Raw genomic sequence first — 17080 nt, forward strand, 5'->3', positions numbered from 1 at the left:
AATCTTGGATCTCTGGTGTTTCCTGATAACAGACATATCAACAGTCATTCAAATTAATTCTGTGATGAGATCCCTGGGGTCATACTGCAAGGTATACCAGCAGAGCACAAATCCCCACAGGGGCAGTATTTCTTCTGCAGTTGCCACTTAATACATAAACTGTACAAACATGTACTAATATAGGACACTAACACAATCAACCAGACCCTAATTTATCAACTAAATAAACAAAGATTAATAAGGTACAGTTTCTGCCATAACTCAAAAAAGAGTATGGAAAGAACACAAAAATAAACTGATTGACATGCTGTGCATTTCTAGCACTGTCTGTTTATATTTCTGATTCCATTATTCAGTTTATCTTTCTATCTCATGAAATTATTTAAGCATTTCATGAATGCGTAATTTACATTATGACATTGGCCCAGAAATTTGGGTCCCAACGCATGAGTGCGCACGGGGTACTCACGTGTAGGCCCAACGAAAGTACCGGTTTCATGCATGCACTGCGCACGCGCGGGAAACCGGCACTTCCGTTCCCCTGAAAGAAGGGGTGGAACGCGTGCGCGGGAGAGGCAGCGCGTGCGCATTGAACTTACGTTTTTTTCCCAGGTTTCTCTGGGAAGGTAAGTCTCCAGAAGTTAGACATGTAAAAAGCAGTCGCAAGGCCTGCTTTTAACAAGGTAAGTGGTGAATTAATTAAAATTAAAAAAATTTTTCCACAGGTTTATTATTTTTAAATACTTTAAAGAAAGGTAAGTTTATTTTTAGCCCCGTTAGAAAATGTAATTATTTTCTTCAAAAATTTAAATTATTGTTTAAAATAGTTATTTCATGTAATTTATAGTTATTTAAAAAAAAAATGTATTTGAAGTTTTAGTGATGTTTTGGGGCTTATAATATTTATAGGTCTTCCTGTCAAATTTATGAATGAAGCATTCCCTGCTACCATTGGCTCTCCATGGCCCACGCGATCCCAGGGGACGCATCGAACTAACTGCGCCCCGGGATACACAAGCACTGCGCACTGGCAGTTGGAGGAGGCCCAGGATCGCAATTCCACGGGGGCCCACAGCTCAACGGCCGGCGCGCTAGGTAAGTGTAGGTCGGAGGCTTGCACCCGCGGGAAGCCTCCGACCCGAATTTCTGGGCCATTATTACACCTTCGCATACACAAAAAAAATGCATTTTCCAGAGGATTGTCATCACTGGAAGTGAGCTTTACATAAGCTTTAATAATACTATAAGCAGGATATAGCACCAATTTATTTGTGGTTGCTATTCAGACACATGGAAAGAAGCCAACAGCTAAAGGATCAGTGTTCTTTGTTTTTATTATTTATGTGATTTAAGTTAGCAAAAAAAAAAAAGCGCTTGTTTGGAAAATGAGGTCAAATATAGACACTTGGATACAACTATCCAGTGGCAGCTCTTTCAGATCAAACTATTTCTATTTTAACTATACACAAGACCTTCCTTTATGTAGAAGTTTCCTTACCAGGACTTATATTTTCTGAGTTTTTCCATGAAAAGCATCAACTGTTGACCTATTTCTATTCTCTCAAGCTGTCTTTCCTAAAATTATGCAACCACCTGTATCAAACTAACATTAAAACAAATCATCAACTAGGCTTTGGAATCAAAAGCTCAATTTCTAAATTTGCAGATGACACCAAATTGGGAGAGATAGTCAACACTGAGGAGGACTGCAACAAATTACAAGACGACATTAATAAACTTGCAGAATGAGCATATAATTGGCAAATAAATTTCAACATAGATAAGTGTAAGGTATTACATTTTGGTAAGAAAAATAAGGAGGTAACATATTACTTAGAAAATAAGAATCTAAATAGGGTAGAGCAACGGGATCTGGGAGTAAAAAAAAAACTTGCATTTATATAGCCTTTCACGACCACCGGACGTCTCAAAGTGCTTTACAGCCAATGAAGTACTTTTGAAGTGGAGTCACTGTTGTAATGTGGGAAACACGACAGCCAATTTGCACACAGCAAGGTCCCACAAACAGCAATGTGATGATGACCAGATAATCTGTTTTTGTTGTGGTTGAGGGATAAATATTGGCCAGGACACTGGAGATAACTCCCCTGGCTCTTCTTCGAAATAATGCCATGGGATCTTTTACGTCCACCTGAGAAAGCAGACGGGGCCTCGGTTTAACGTCTCATCCGAAAGACGTACCTCCGACAATGCAGCACTCCCTCAGCAAAGCATTGGAGTGTCAGCCTAGCTTTATGTGCTCAAGTCTCTGGAGTGGGACTTGAATCCACAACCTTCTGACTCAGAGGCAAGTGTGCCCTATTCCCATCCCAACCTTCCTTTTTTTTATTAATTGCCTATAAAATATTTTGCTATTTTGTTTTATGTTCCTTGATAATTTAATTTCATAGTTCCTCGTTGCCTCCCTAATTGTTTTTTTGACTTCTCTCCTAATCTTTTCGTATTCTCTCTCATCATGCACTCCCCTGCTGTCTATGTACTTAATGTATGCCTCTTTCCTTACCCTCAATTGTTCTCTTAAGGCTTTATTCATCCATGGAGTCTCATTATTGTTTCGTTTGTTTCTGACTCAGAGGCGAGTGTGCTACCAACTGAGCCACAGCTGATACTGTACAAATACACAAATCACTAAAAGTTGTGATGCAGGTCAATAAGGCCATAACAAAAGCAAACCAAGCACTAGGGTTTATTTCTCGAAGGGCAGAATTAAAAAGGAGAGAAGTTAAGCTAAACTTGTATCGAACCTTGGTTAGACCACACTTGGAGAACTGTGTACAGTTTAGTTCGCCATATTATAAAAAGGATACAGAGGCACTGGAGAGGTTACAAAGAAGATTTATAAGGATCATACCTATAAGGAAAGGATGTACAGGCTGGGTCTCTTTTCTCTTGAAAAGAGGTGCGAGGGGTGACCTATAGAGGTCTTCAAAATTATGGAACGTTTTGATAGAGTAGGCACGGAGGCCGCAATTTTAATCGGCACTCAGAGGGCCGGTTTGGAGGCGGGTCAAAGGTTAAAATAGTTTTGATTCACGGCGGGTTATGATCCCGCCGTCAACCCGCCTCCAAACAATTTTCCCAAGTGTCGGGTCCCCGATTTGCGCATGGACCCGAAACCTAGCGGTGGGGAGAGGAATTAAAGCCAATTACCTGCCTATTAACAGGTAGTTGATAGTAGTTGACAGGCTATTTTTAAAATTTTGCCGCTTCTGCCTCGGGTTTCCCGACGTCCGGACACCACGCCAGGTAAGTGTGGGGCATTGATGACAGCTGCAGAAGTGGTGTGAAGGATCCAATGGTGCACTGGTGAGTCTCAGAGGTAAGAAAATATTGGGAAATTCATTTTTAATGCATGTACACATTTCTTTAGGTAACAAGTTTTGAAATCCATGTCCAGTGCCACCTCATTGGGAGAACCTCTCTCACCAGTGACAGATCGCTTCTGTCACCTCACCTGCAGCTGCTATCTATTCCAGCCTATGGAGGGAGTCATTGGAGAGCCTGGGTGCAACAGCTCACCTTTGTACAGTGATTGTCAGTGTTTGCAGCACCTCAATGCTGTCAAACACTGAGAAATCAGCAAACAAAAATTGTGCGTGGTCCCTTTAAGAAAACCGGCAGTTGACACGTCATCAAATGATGTCATCTGACTGGCTTCCTCTTAATTGGCCGGCAAGCCCGCAGGTCAATCAACGTAAAATCACGTATGTGGGCCGGATGCAGTTGGAGGCGGGACTGGAAGCCAAAACCACCTGACCTGCACCCAACCTGCTTCCACTGAAAAAATCGCGGCCAGAGAGTGTGTTTCCAGTTGTGGGGAAGAGCAAAACTAGAGGCCATCAATATAAGATAGTCACCAAGAAATCAAATAGGGAATTCAGAAGAAACTTCTTTTCCCAGAGAGTGGTAAGAATGTGGAACTCGCTACCACAGAGAGTAGTTGAGGTGAATAGTATAAATGCATTTAAGGGGAAGCTAGGTAAGCATATGAGGGAGAAGGGAATAGAGGGTTATGCTGATAGAGTTAGATGAGGAAAGATGAGTGGAGGCCAGAGTGGAGCATAAACGCCGCATGGACTGGTTAGGCCAAATGGCCTGTTTCTGTGCTGTATATTCTATGTAACTAGTGTGTATTCATGCTAAAGACTCTGCTTACTGAATTTACAGAACACAACTACTTTTTGAATGCAGTCCTCCAGATTTTGTTCCAATGACTCAATTAGTAAATGCACTGCCCAAAGTGGAACTGAGTCATACAAACCAGAAAGATCCCAAACCAAGTTTGATCCCCTGTCAATGCTAATATAGCTGATCTCAGCCAGACCAGTAGGGGAGCTACACTTGGTTCTGTGTATCTGCTACCTACAAACAGTTTTCAACAAAGCAAATAACATCACACAGATAGACTTCCAATACTAGTCATTTGTAATTAATACGCAACACTGAGAAAGCAGGCCAATTAGGGGGAAGTTAGTGACAGAGTACGTCAATGTATGACGTGTCATCTGTCAAGAACTTTTGAAAGAAATGTCATCGTTTGACAGCTCTGTGACGCTGTCAAACACTGACATTCTGTGTAGTTTGGTGAGTCCTTGTGTGCAGGACTCATCAAACCTTTCTACTTTCCAGAAATCAGCTGGATGTTGGATCGGAGGATGCAACAGCCAGTCTGTGATCTCTACAATGGTCGGGGACTCCGGCTCCACAGCGGCTGAAGGTAGAAACAAAGGTAGGTTAATATTTTTTAACACTTTGCACTCACCTCACATACTTACCACTCCACACTTGCACCCATTACTCACCTCTATATCGCACTTTCAGACCCCTCAGACCTCCTATTCACCTTACACCCCGGCGGGGTTCCCCCAGGTCGGGAAGCCTGCACTTCAGGACGAAAAATGGGGATAATCCTATTTTCTGCCTGTTAACTACCTGTTAACAGGCAGTTAATAGGCTTTAATCCCTTCTCGCCTCCAAGGAAACGGGACCCGGGGCAGGACGGCTTCCCGCCTCCTGGCAAAACAGTACAAGGGTGGGTTGGGGGCGGGTTTGCCACCCGCCCCCAAATTCCGCAACTTTCCCGGCAGTCCCGCCTCCATACCCGCCTCCCCAGGGCTGAGAAAATCCAGCCCATTGTCTCCCAGCCCCCTCAATACAAACAATTCTACCTCCTAAGTTCAGAATGGTTGTTTTATTCACTGAAATAAATAATTTAAACTACAATTAAAAACAGATAAATATAACCTTAAAAAGAGCAACTAAAACTTTCAATGCATAAAATCACTCTGAAGAATCTAGTTTATAAAAATCAAGAGAAGTGACAGCCTTAATGGTCGGGGAACAAAAGAGTGCATTATCTGTGACGAAGGGACTATTTCATGTTAGTATCAGTTAAAATTTCAAGTGCAGTATCCCCAGCAGTTATATTAACAGACTGCAAAAATTTCAGTAAATTAATTTATAGAATCATGGAATGGTTACAGCGCAGAATGAGGCCATTCGGCCCATCAAGCCCGTGCCAGCTCTCTGCAAGAGCATTTCAGCTAGTTCCACTCTCCTGCCCTTTCCCCGTAGCCCTGCAATTTTTTTCCTTCAGGTACTTATCCAATTCCCTTTTGAAAGCCACGATTGAATCTGCCTCCACCACCCTCTTAGGCAGTGCATTCCAGATCATAACCACTCGCTGCGTAAAAAAGGTTTTCCTCATCTCACCATTGGTTCTTCTGCCAATCACCTTAAATCTGTGTCCTCTGGTTCTGGGCCCTACCACCAATGGGAACAGTTTCTCTCTATCTACTCTGTCTCAACCCCTCATGATTTTGAACACCTCTATCAACCTTCTGTGCTCTAAGGAGAACAACCTCAGCTTCTCCAGTCTATCCACGTAACTAAAGTCCCTCATCCCTGGAACCATTCTTGTAAATCTTTTCTGCACTCTCTCCAAGGCCTTCACATCCCTCCTAAAGTGCGGTGCCCAGAATTGGACACAATACTCCAGCTGAGGTTGGACCAGTGTTTTATAAAGGTTCACCATAACTTTCTTGCTTTTGTACTCTATGGGCAGGATTTTCATTCAGGAGTCGGGTGGGAGGCAGGACTACAACTTTCAGGGTTGTAGTCCCGCCTCCATCGAGATGCGGCCAATCCACACGATTTTAACTTGATTGACCTTGTTGAGCCCGCCCAGCGGGCTCAGCAGGCCAATTAAGGGCCACCCGGCAACAGGTGATGTCACAGACTGAAATTTCATCTGTCAAGAGATTTTGACAGATGAAATATCGGTGTTTCACAGCTGTTTGAAGCTGTCAAACACTGACAGTCTTACTTCTAACCTGAGTCCTTCTCCACAGACTCAGTTAGAAATCTCTCCTGCACAGTAAGCTGAAGGCTGTCACTTTTGACAGTTCGCAGCCATTCTGCTTTCTGTGCCGGTGAGATGAGGGACTCCCAGGACCTAAAGGAAGGAAGGCTGAAAAGGTAATTTAAACTTCTTTAATCACTTTAGACACACCAAACACACTTACCTTTGCACTCATGCACACATCACTCACCTGAACACCGACATCTTGAACCCTCCAAGTCTTTCAACCTCCTTTAACTTGGCGTGGTTGGAGCCGTCGGGAATACCACACTTCAACCTTAAAAATAGGGATTAGGCTAAAAACTACCTGTTAACAGGCAGTTAATTGGCACTAATCCCTTCCCGCCTCGGGTAGGCGGGTCCCAGTGCGGGGCGGGTACCCGCCTCCTTTGAAACTGGCATGATGGCGGGTTTGGGTGCGGGGTGGGGTCGGGACCCCTGATTTTGGGATTTTAACCCCCCCCCCCCCAACGCCTCCAATCCCGACTCCACGGCCCAATGAAAATCCTGCCCTTGGCCTCCATTTATGAAGCCCAGGATCCCGTATGCTTTTTTAACCGCTTTCTCAACCTGCCCTGCTACCTTCAACGATTTGTGCACATATAGCCCCAGGTCTCTGTTCATGCATCCCCTTTAGAATTTTATATTGCCTCTCCTTGTTCTTCCTACCAAAATGTATCACTTCGTACTTTTTTGCGTTAAATTTCATCTGCCACGTGTCTGCCCATTCCACCAGCCTGTCTATGTCCTCTTGAAGTCCAGCACTAGCCTCCTCACTGTTCACTATACTTTCAAGTTTTGTTGGAAGTCTCTTGTTTCACTCCACACAGTTTTTTCCCCCAGGATTTTAACAACAAATGGATGATTTAACACTCTGACAGCTCTTATTGGCAGAAAGTGTAAAAACAAATCAATTACCACATGCGGAAGGTGAATTAGCTGTGCTTAAGTCAGTCTCACCGTCAATCTGAAATCAGCTTTGTATTCTCCAAACTGAAGCTACTTTTATACCACTATCAGACATCCAATACAATATTATCCACTTTTCAGATCATATCCTTTCTATTTTTCTGCCTGATCTCTCCCTGTCTGAGTCTCTAGTATTATTTCCTACCTTCACTGTGCATTTTTAACCTCTCCCAGACATAAACGTTCACAAACTCTAAGATTTTTTGCCATGAATATTTACATAGCACATCACTGCATCTCATAATTTTTTTAAATAATTAATGAAAGCACATCCATCCTTTCTTCCCACTGCCTTTGCATATGCAACTAACCACCCACTTTCAAAATACTGCAGAATACCATCCACAAGCACAATTGCATGCAATGACCTTGAACTTGATCAATTCCACCAAATACAATGCACTAAACAGACTACCTTAAATCGAATGATAATACCAGTTACAACATGGAGCAAGATTACTTCTGTGCTATTTGTACCAAATGCCCAAACACATTTATAATGAACACATTTCTGATTTTGCTACAAATAGCGAGCAAAAGAAATTTCTTTTGAGTTAACTTCGTATATATTTAAAATCAGTAACATGGGCTTACTGTTTGAAATTAAATCTGACCTGGTTTACATCCTTATACAACAATTATACTTGAATTCTGCACTGAGTAACCAAAATGGTGTTGGTTCTAATGCAGTTCCATCAAAATCAGAATTTGTACTTTGGGCCAGTTGTCCTGGTTCCACTTAAAAAAGTAAAAACCTTTAGGACAAATATGCAGTTTAATTCATTAGTGCACCATATTAGAATGTGAAGACATAAGAATATATTGACATATGCAATCAAGTACACTGTTCACCTATTCCTTAATCATGCTATCTACCGGGAAAGGCAAGAAACCCCAGAAAAAATACCTGTCACCAATTCAGGAAAAGCTCTGGGAAATTCCTCTCCAACTCCATAAGCAATGAAATAAGTTGCAGGAATCGTGGTAGCCCTTGCACATTCTAATCACAACTACCTAACTACTTATCCCTATAAATAATGTTTCCAACTCTAATTATGTGTATTCTGGGAGGTTGCATCACTTCCTGCAGCTGGTGGGAATGAGAGAATCTGGGAAAAGCCGTTGGGAGCATGCCAAGGGGAACTGGGGCATTGAGGACCTGATCCTGCTAGTGAACAAGCTGCAGGATTTGTTCAGCTCCATCAGGCAGAGCTGCCACCTCCACCTACTGCAGATCACGGTGGTAGGCGGACAGAGCACTGACAAGAGTTCAGGGCTGACTAACTTCATCGGCAGTGACCTTGCCCGTGGGTCAGGGTCTGTCAGCAGGCGTCTGCTAATTGTGCAGCTTATCCATGCAAAAATGGAGTATGTCAAGTTCTTGCACTCTAAAGCGAAGTGCTGTACACTTTTAGGGATGCAATGGGACCAACAGTGCTTGCCGCACAGCGGGGGGGATTATCGGAAACTCGCCCAGGTTGCTCTTAGATTAATCTTTAATTTCTGCAGACTCCCGGGCAATACAGAAGTGTTAGTAACACTACTTAAAATTGGAAATCTCCTCTCAGAAACATGTTAAGTTCCCTTTTAAAGGACTTAGGTCTACATATTTTGACGCTTTATCCCAGAGGCTGATGACTCTCTGTAAAAATAAATACTTCCGCGCATCTAACCTAACTCTTTGCTCATGGATTTTACAGCCTTACCCTCCCTATCAACTTCAAAAACGTATCTAATCGGATTGTATCCAATTCCTTCATCATTTTAAAAACCTTAATCATATCCTCTCTAAGCCTGTATTTCTTAGAAATAGATAACATTAATTCTTCGAGTCTGTTCTCATAACTAAGTACTCTGAAACTTGGCATCAGCCTGGTCGTCATCCTCTGCACCTTCTCCAGAGCGTAAATATCCTTCACCATGTATGGGGCCCAAAAGTGGACACAATGCTCCAAGTGCGGATGTACCAAAGCCTTATATGGATTATTAAGTATAGCATTCTTCACTTGGTACTCTTCAGTACTAGCAATACAACCCAATACCATATAGTCACCTCACTCTGCTTGTGGACCATTAATAAGTGATCAGTTATTATCCCTGGTCTCTTTCTTGGTCTGTTATATTTAAAAGATATCCCTGCATAGTACAAACATGTCTGTAGTTCCCCAACTCCTTATAACATAGGTATATAATAATAAATGTAAATAATAAACATAAGTCATTATGTAGTGCACTTTGAAGCACATAATCTGGAATTCAAAACAGTTATACTGTTTTACCAGTTATACTGGAGCTGCTACCTGGCCAAATTATATTCAACTGATTTAGTTTGCTCCAGTATAGGCCAGTTCCGGAGTGAACCAAGAAAGTCATTCTTGGAACTGAATTTGGTGTAGTTTTGGTTTAAAAAATGGAGAATAACTCAAACATACAAATTGAGATTTATTGTGGATGATTTTGAAGTAATCAATGTTACCTTGTCACTGTTTCTGTACTTGCCCCATTTCTTAACCATTTTGACCCATTTCGGTATTCTCTCAATCTCCAAATGTTTTTGCTGTAAAACAAAATTTAAAAAGTGTTATATATAAAAAAGCATGTGCTCATTTTAGCAATGATTCAGCTTTTAGTGCAATGGCAATATATTTTTGCTGTTTAGGTCATTTTTAATAGACAAAGATGTAAAATATTATTGGATTCAATTTTCTGGACAAGATAATTACGAATGAGGAAGGGCATTCGGCCCATTTTATTTCATCCACCCAAGAAGACACTGAAGCTCCCCCATTACAGCATCAAATGTTCCTTAAATGATTCCAGAGTTTACACCTCCATTACTCTATCTGGAAGTCCATGCCACATGTTGATCAGTTTGTGTGTGAATTTAACTTTTGCTCTTCTGAACATATGTCCACTTGTCCTGCTCTTGCAAGTTACATTCCAGATTTACATTTTCCATTTCCCTAACTGTCTTATATACCTCTCTAAGATTGCCTCTCAGATGCCTCCTGTCCAGACTGAAAAGCTGAATTTTGCTCAGTCTTTCCTCCTAGCTCAGACTTTCAGCACTAGAGCTCAGTCCTGTGACTTTTCCCTACACTGCCTCCACAATTTGAACGTCTCCCTGTGTCTCAGCAATCAGAAGTGGACACAGTACTCAAGGTGCAGCCTGATACGAGCACTGTGCTATTTGATCATGATTTCCTATGTCCCTATGACTTACATTCTACTGTTTTGGCTATATAGTTTGACATTTAATTGGCTTTGTTACTGCTGTGCACTGGTTGGACAAGTTGCATTGAGTCCACTAAGATTTCTAGGTCTTTCAACGTCATTCTTTAATACTTCAACACCATGCATGGAGTACATGTAAAGAGTCACTTATGTTGGTGCAAATGCAAAAAATAGGGTTGATGTCAGTACGTTCTGAAGCGCCAACACTGTAGAGGCATGACATGCAGGTAAAAATCAGCTGCAAAAGTACGATGAGCCGTGATCAAAGAAATTGTTTCCCTCCTAAGTGGCACAAATAATTAAAAACACCACAGTACAAGTAGGACAAAAATAGGTCTCAAGTGTGTAATAGTTACTTTTTCCAAATGAAATTTTCTCCATCAAAGCCCAGAAACTGGACAATGAAGCTGAATTGTTTTTCTTTTGTAAAAAATATAATCTGAGAGGCAACAAAATGAGTCTTAATGGTAAACTTTTTCAAAAAAGGTCATTCAGTGACTAGAAAATTAAATGTGCTAAGCTTCCCAACATTTCCCTCTGATTTAGTTATAATGTTAATCATAAATTTAAATAAACCAATTATGAAGAAGCAATTGCATAACACATGGGTCAGAGTGTGTTAAAAGGCAGAAATAGATGGAAGGTAGAGATGACATAAGCTGCAGGGGCAGGGGAGTTTTTTTTTTACTTTTACAAGCTGAAAAACTAGAGGTAATGCAGTGCTACAGTGACTGGTGTAGCTTTGTGCTGTGTCACTCAATGCTAAACCAGGATGTGGATTCACACCCATAATTCGCCACACAAGAATTGATCTCAGCTGTGTTGAAGGCAGTGAGTAATATCTAGCTGTTTCCTATAAGGGAAGAGAACTTAAAACCAGTGGTGTTGCCAGCCTATGTCTCATCTGCTTGCCCGTTTTAAGCAGCTAAGAAATGATTAAGCTAGGCGGTTACACAGTTAGCAGTGACAGGCAGTTGGGAGGGGACATGTCATATGTTACATTTGCAGGAAACTAACGGCAGGAAATATGTGTTTGTTTAAGTTTAAAAAGAAAATCAAATAAAAGTAGCACAATTGTTTTAATATTCAAAGAATTAATCTTTTAGCCTATATATTATCTTGAACTTTAAAATGTTAAGTAGTGATAACACATTAATAATAAAAAATATTACTTGGTCACTGTTAAGAAGACATTGTTGTGAAGAAGGGAAATTACTCTCAATGTAAAGCTCTCCAAACACGCACACATATATACCACGATTTAAAAAGAGCTTGTTGATTTGTTCTACCCGTGAGGAGAAATTGCTAATTTAAATGACTTGCTAGCAATCGGCTGGAGATCACTAAGCCAGAAAAGAGCTCTCAGCTAATATATTCTGTAAGTAGGTTAAAAGCACGATATAAATGCAAGTTGTTGTTCTTGTTCTATCACCCGAATTTTTTAAATTGCTTTGGAGATTCAGATTCAGTTCCCAGGACTGAAGAGAAAGTCTATCAATGCTCCTACAATGAAACTTGGTTGCTGATGGACCCACTGCATAAACCCACTGCGTGATGCTCTTCCTTGCAATGTGATGTGCGTGGGAGGGCGACAAGGTCTTATTCTCATAGTGTGATAATTTTTCTTTTAAAAAAGAAATAAGAGAATTAATCCAAATGCAGATGCCGGTTTCAATTCCAGGTATGTTAACAGTTCTGCTTACATGGGTAGGAGGAAAATGGTAAAGAACACAGCTTCCCAAGCAAAATTGTAGTTTAGTAAATTGGTTGTTCTGCACATAGCAGTTCAAGTGCTGATAGTCACAGTTGTGCTTTACAATAAATCATGATTATTCCATATCAAAGACAAAATAAAACTGAGACAATGGCCAGAATTTTCCGGGAGGTCAGCGGGTGGGATCGGTGGCGGGTCAGGTGGGAAATTTGATTTTTTTTTCCCCACAGCGGGTCGGGACCCCGCTGTCAACCTGCCACAACACGCCTTTTCCAATGGCATGTGCAGAGGCAGGTGACCCAATTAAACCAATTATTGGGTTGTTGACAGACCCTTAATAATGCTTTTAACCTAACTTTTTAACTTTAACTGCTCGTCCACAGGGTCCACGCTGCTCGAGGACCTTGTCTGTGAACCGGAGGTGGGAGTTGATTGGCCATTGAATCAGCTGATTAGTTGACAGCTTGAAATGTGCTATGAAAGCTCCCACCTCTCAGATGTTCACTTTCCAAGTGCAGAAGCTGTTGCTTACTCCACTTGGACTACAGATTGAGCTTTATGCAGGTTGCAAGTGTTTGGTGCAAACTCTCCATCCAGTGTCACCTCATTGGAACAACCTCTCACCATTCACAGATTGCTTCTGTCATCTCAGCTTCACCTGCCATCTATTCCATCAGCATGGGTACAGTTTATTTTGTTTCACCTTGGTCCTCAGAATCTGACCACAATCAGCCCCAACACCAGCAGCACCATGCATACCTACAGCACCAACAACAACACCAACCTTCTCCGCAATCACCAGATGCTGCACAGGACACAGGGCATCAGCACCTGAGCACATTGCTGCCCAGGAGTCCAGGGATGGCCTCATCATGGCCACATTTACTTCACTTGACGCTGTACACCCTGGCTGCCACATGATGCACCAGGTTGGCACCACCCCACACCAACACCATAAAGCATTCTTACAATGTTCAAGCCATTCCTTTCACACTCACCACCACTGCGGGAGGTACCGTTATGTCTCACCATTCACTGCAACGCACTAAGCCACTTCCAAAGGTGCACATAAATCTGTCCAAGAACGGAAAGTGTTGAAAATAAAGGTTTCAATGTTTGACAGCACATTAACAGAAACTTCACATGCACATTGGATAAAACACCCAAGTGGCTATCCTTGTTTGTTGTTAGTTGGTATGATTGCACTAGGATGAGGGGGAGTGTGAGGGGTGGCTAGTGAGATGGGGATGTGATAATGTAGAGAGAGAGAGAGAGAGAGAGAGAGAGAGAGAGAGAGAGAGAGAGAGAGAGAGGGATGGGTGGAGGTGCAAGGTAAGTTGGTGTGAGTAAGGATTTGCAGGAGTAGGGTAAGGAAGGCAGAGTGAATGGGATGTGATGGGAGGCACAGGAGGATGAAGATAAGTGTGGTTTTGTACAAATGTTTTGTGATCTAATGAGATCATTGAAAGGTTTGCACCACTGCACCCAGGTCCTCCTGATGACATCCCTGCTTGTGACCTCCTCTGCAATGTGCAACCAGTCTGTGTTGGTCTCCCGGGGAGTTGTGTTCACCCATGGGAAGGGGAGAGTACCTCCCTGCGTGCTGTGACTCCCTCCATAAGCATATGGAGGGAGTCATTGGAGAACCTGGGTGCAGCCCTGCACCTCTGTGCAGTGATTGTCAGTGTTTGCAGCACTTCAATGCTGTAGATCACTGACAGCACAATCATCAAAAGAAAGTTGGCCATGGTCCCTTTCAGCTGATGACGCGTCATGAATGACGTCACCAGAACCGCGTCCTCTAATTGGCCTAGGAAACGCGCTGGGCGGGCTTAAGAAGCCCTATTAATGTAAATTTATTTTAGGCAGCGGGATGGCGCCAGCAGTGGAGCCGCAACCCGCCACCGCCTGCACCGGACCTGCCGAGGTGAGCAAAATCCCGGCCAATTATGTGCTTGAAGGGGTAGCAAAAACATACCATTACAGGGGCACAATCATCAACAAACTAAACAGTGTTAAAAATTTGAGCTTGTAAACTGATCTGATGCCGAGTATGAGTTAAAAGGAAATTATCCAGAAAGCAAAGCATCTTTAGAATTAGAAACTAATGTTTGGAAATTTCAGAACATTTTTGGTAACAGAATTTACAAAGCAGTAACAGCACAAATATAAAAAGGTATAAAAATGTTAGTCTTGGCAACCATATTAATAAGGCTTATTTTGAAGAAATGGGTTAAATTTTGTGTAATCATCAAGGAGAGAAATAATGGGCTGGATCTTGCTGGAGTGGGGCATCTCACGGCGTGCCCCGTTAGAATTTTTTCTGCACCCATCAACTCAAAAATGTTTTGCGCCATAACTTGTTGGAAGTTTGAGCTGATAACGGCGTGGCGAGAGCAACAGGGCATCTGGGACCTCAGTGAATGGTGGGACCAAAAGTGCAGCTACTTAACCAATGAGATTTAAGGATTGAGAAAGAAACAGAGGAACGACTGAGAAGGAAGGTGAGTTAGAGGCAAATCAGGTACAGAATGAGAAATAAAGAGAGGGAAAGAAAGACTGGATTGAGAGAGGTAAAAAAGAGAAAGGAAAAGTAAGAAGACAATGTAAAAATTTAAAACTTGACATTTAAAAAATCTCTAAGAACAATTTACCACCTGAAGGAATAGCCTCTACAGTTTAAATTCTTACATTTCTGGGCCAGGGAGGTTGATTGGCACTGCATTAACAATAATCTCATCAGTAAACATTCACAACTCCTCAGATAATGAAGCAGTCCATGCCCGCATGCAACAAGACCTGGACGACGTTCAGGCTTGGGCTAAGTGGCAGGTAACATTCATGCCACAGAAGTGCCAGGCAATGACTATCCCCAACAAGCGAGAGTCTAATCACCACCCCTTGACATTCAACGGCATTACCATCGCTGAATCCCCCACCATCAACATCCTGGGGGGTCACCATTGACCAGAAACTTAACTGGACCAGCCACATAAATACTGTTGCAACAAGAGCAGGTCAGAAGCTAGGTATTCTGCAGCGAATGTCTCACTTCCTGACTCCCCAAAGCCTTTCCACCATCTACAAAGGCACAAGTAAGGAGTGTGATGGAATACTCTCCACTTGCCCGGATGAGTGCAGCTACAACAACACACAAGAAGCTCGACACCATCCGGGACAAAGCAGCCTGCTTGATTGGCACCCATCCACCACCTTAAACATTCACTCCCTCCACCATCGGCATACCATGGCTGCAGTGTGTACCATCTACAAGATGCACTGCAGTAACTTGCCAAGGCTTCTTTGGCAGCACCTCCCAAACCCGCGACCTCTTCCACCTAAAAGGACAAGGGCAGCAGGCACATGGGAACACCGTCACTTCCAAGTTTCCCTCCAAGTCACAAACCATCTTGACTTGGAAATATATCGCCGATCCTTCATCGTCGCTGGGTCAAAATCTTTGAACTCCCTACCTACAGCACTGCGGGAGTACCTTCAACACACGGACTGCAGCGGTTCAAGGCGGCAGCTCACCACCACCTTCTCAAGGGCAATTAGGGATGGGCAATAAATGCTGGCCTTGCCAGCGACACCCCCATCCCATAAATGAATTTAAAAAAAAGGTACTTACACTGTTAATTACCAGATGTAACATTTGCAATTAATGTGCAAATCCAGCAAGTTCTTAAAAATAGTGGGGAGGCTAAGGGCGAGATGCCTTTTGTGCGAAGCAAACGGCCAGCAAGTTCTGGAGATCCACAACTCATGGCGTCTATCTTAATCCCTTGAACTTGCTGGCAGATTTGCACAGTAATAACAGCGTGCGTCATTAACGCGCCGTTATCTTTACAGCAAGATCCGGCCCCTTAATGTTGGTAAGTGGAATACTTTCCATCTTTTGGATCCAGTTTCAATATCAAGCACACCGAGGACCAGTCTAGACAGTTATCAATGCACACTTGCAATCAGTACAGCATTCCCTACCACATTCTTTCCGTACCACATTCTGTCTGTCTCAACATATATACCACAGGGTGCACTTTCTGTTGACTGAGCCATGGAAAGCTATTGGAAAACCATGGAGGAGTCTGCAACAGGTTTATTCATTTCTCTAATCATAAGAGGGATTATGAGAGAACAGCAACATAGAGTAAAGTCAACAGTGACTGCAGTATCTAATATTTGGATTGCACAAAAGGTACAGTGTAACAGAATTGGTTCAGATGCTGTTAAAAACATACCAGAATTGTTTAACCCTTTTCTGTCCAAATCTGGCCAAAAGCAGATGAAATAGTAGAAGGTTTTCAATGTCATTTAAATTCTGGGTTTTATGTCAGTATATTACAGTTGGAATAGCATTCAGAGAATTATCTTCATTTGATCTTAGCAGAGTTTTTAAAATGTACTTTTTACACACAATACTGCCCCAGTTTATATACTAAATAAAATCTCCTCTCTTCATGCTCCATTATTTCACACACCATCCCTGACCACCTTCCTATACTTATAGAAACATAGAAGATAGAAGCAGGAGTAGGCCATTCGGACCCTCGCGCCTGCTCCACCATTCAATGTGATCATGGCTGATCATCCAAATTCAGTACCCTGTCCCTGCCTTCTCCCCATATCCCTTGATCCCTTTAGCCTTAAGAAATATATGTAACTCCTTCTTGAATATATTTAATGAATTGGCCTCAACTGCCTTCTGTGGTAGAGAATTCCATAGGTTCCCCACTTCATCTCTGTCCTAAATGGCTTACCCCTTATCCTTAGACTGTGAC

At 42.4% G+C, this 17080-nt stretch overlaps 1 protein-coding gene across 2 annotated transcripts in view; it reads right to left on the bottom strand.

Moving 5' to 3' along the window:
• Window positions 1–17080, bottom strand: part of LOC147107022 (uncharacterized) — a 364818-nt gene that overhangs the window by 175408 nt on the left and 172330 nt on the right. For both annotated transcript variants that reach the window (XM_086007993.1, XM_086007992.1), the window contains exon 5: window positions 9828–9908. In XM_086007993.1, coding sequence (XP_085864119.1) covers window positions 9828–9908 — 81 coding nt within the window. The remainder of the gene's footprint in view (window positions 1–9827; window positions 9909–17080) is intronic.

The sequence above is a fragment of the Somniosus microcephalus genome, chromosome 15, assembly GCF_052327205.1.
Source record: "Somniosus microcephalus isolate GS21.2 chromosome 15, FLI_Smic_1.0, whole genome shotgun sequence".
Classification (NCBI taxonomy): Eukaryota; Metazoa; Chordata; class Chondrichthyes; order Squaliformes; family Somniosidae; genus Somniosus; species Somniosus microcephalus.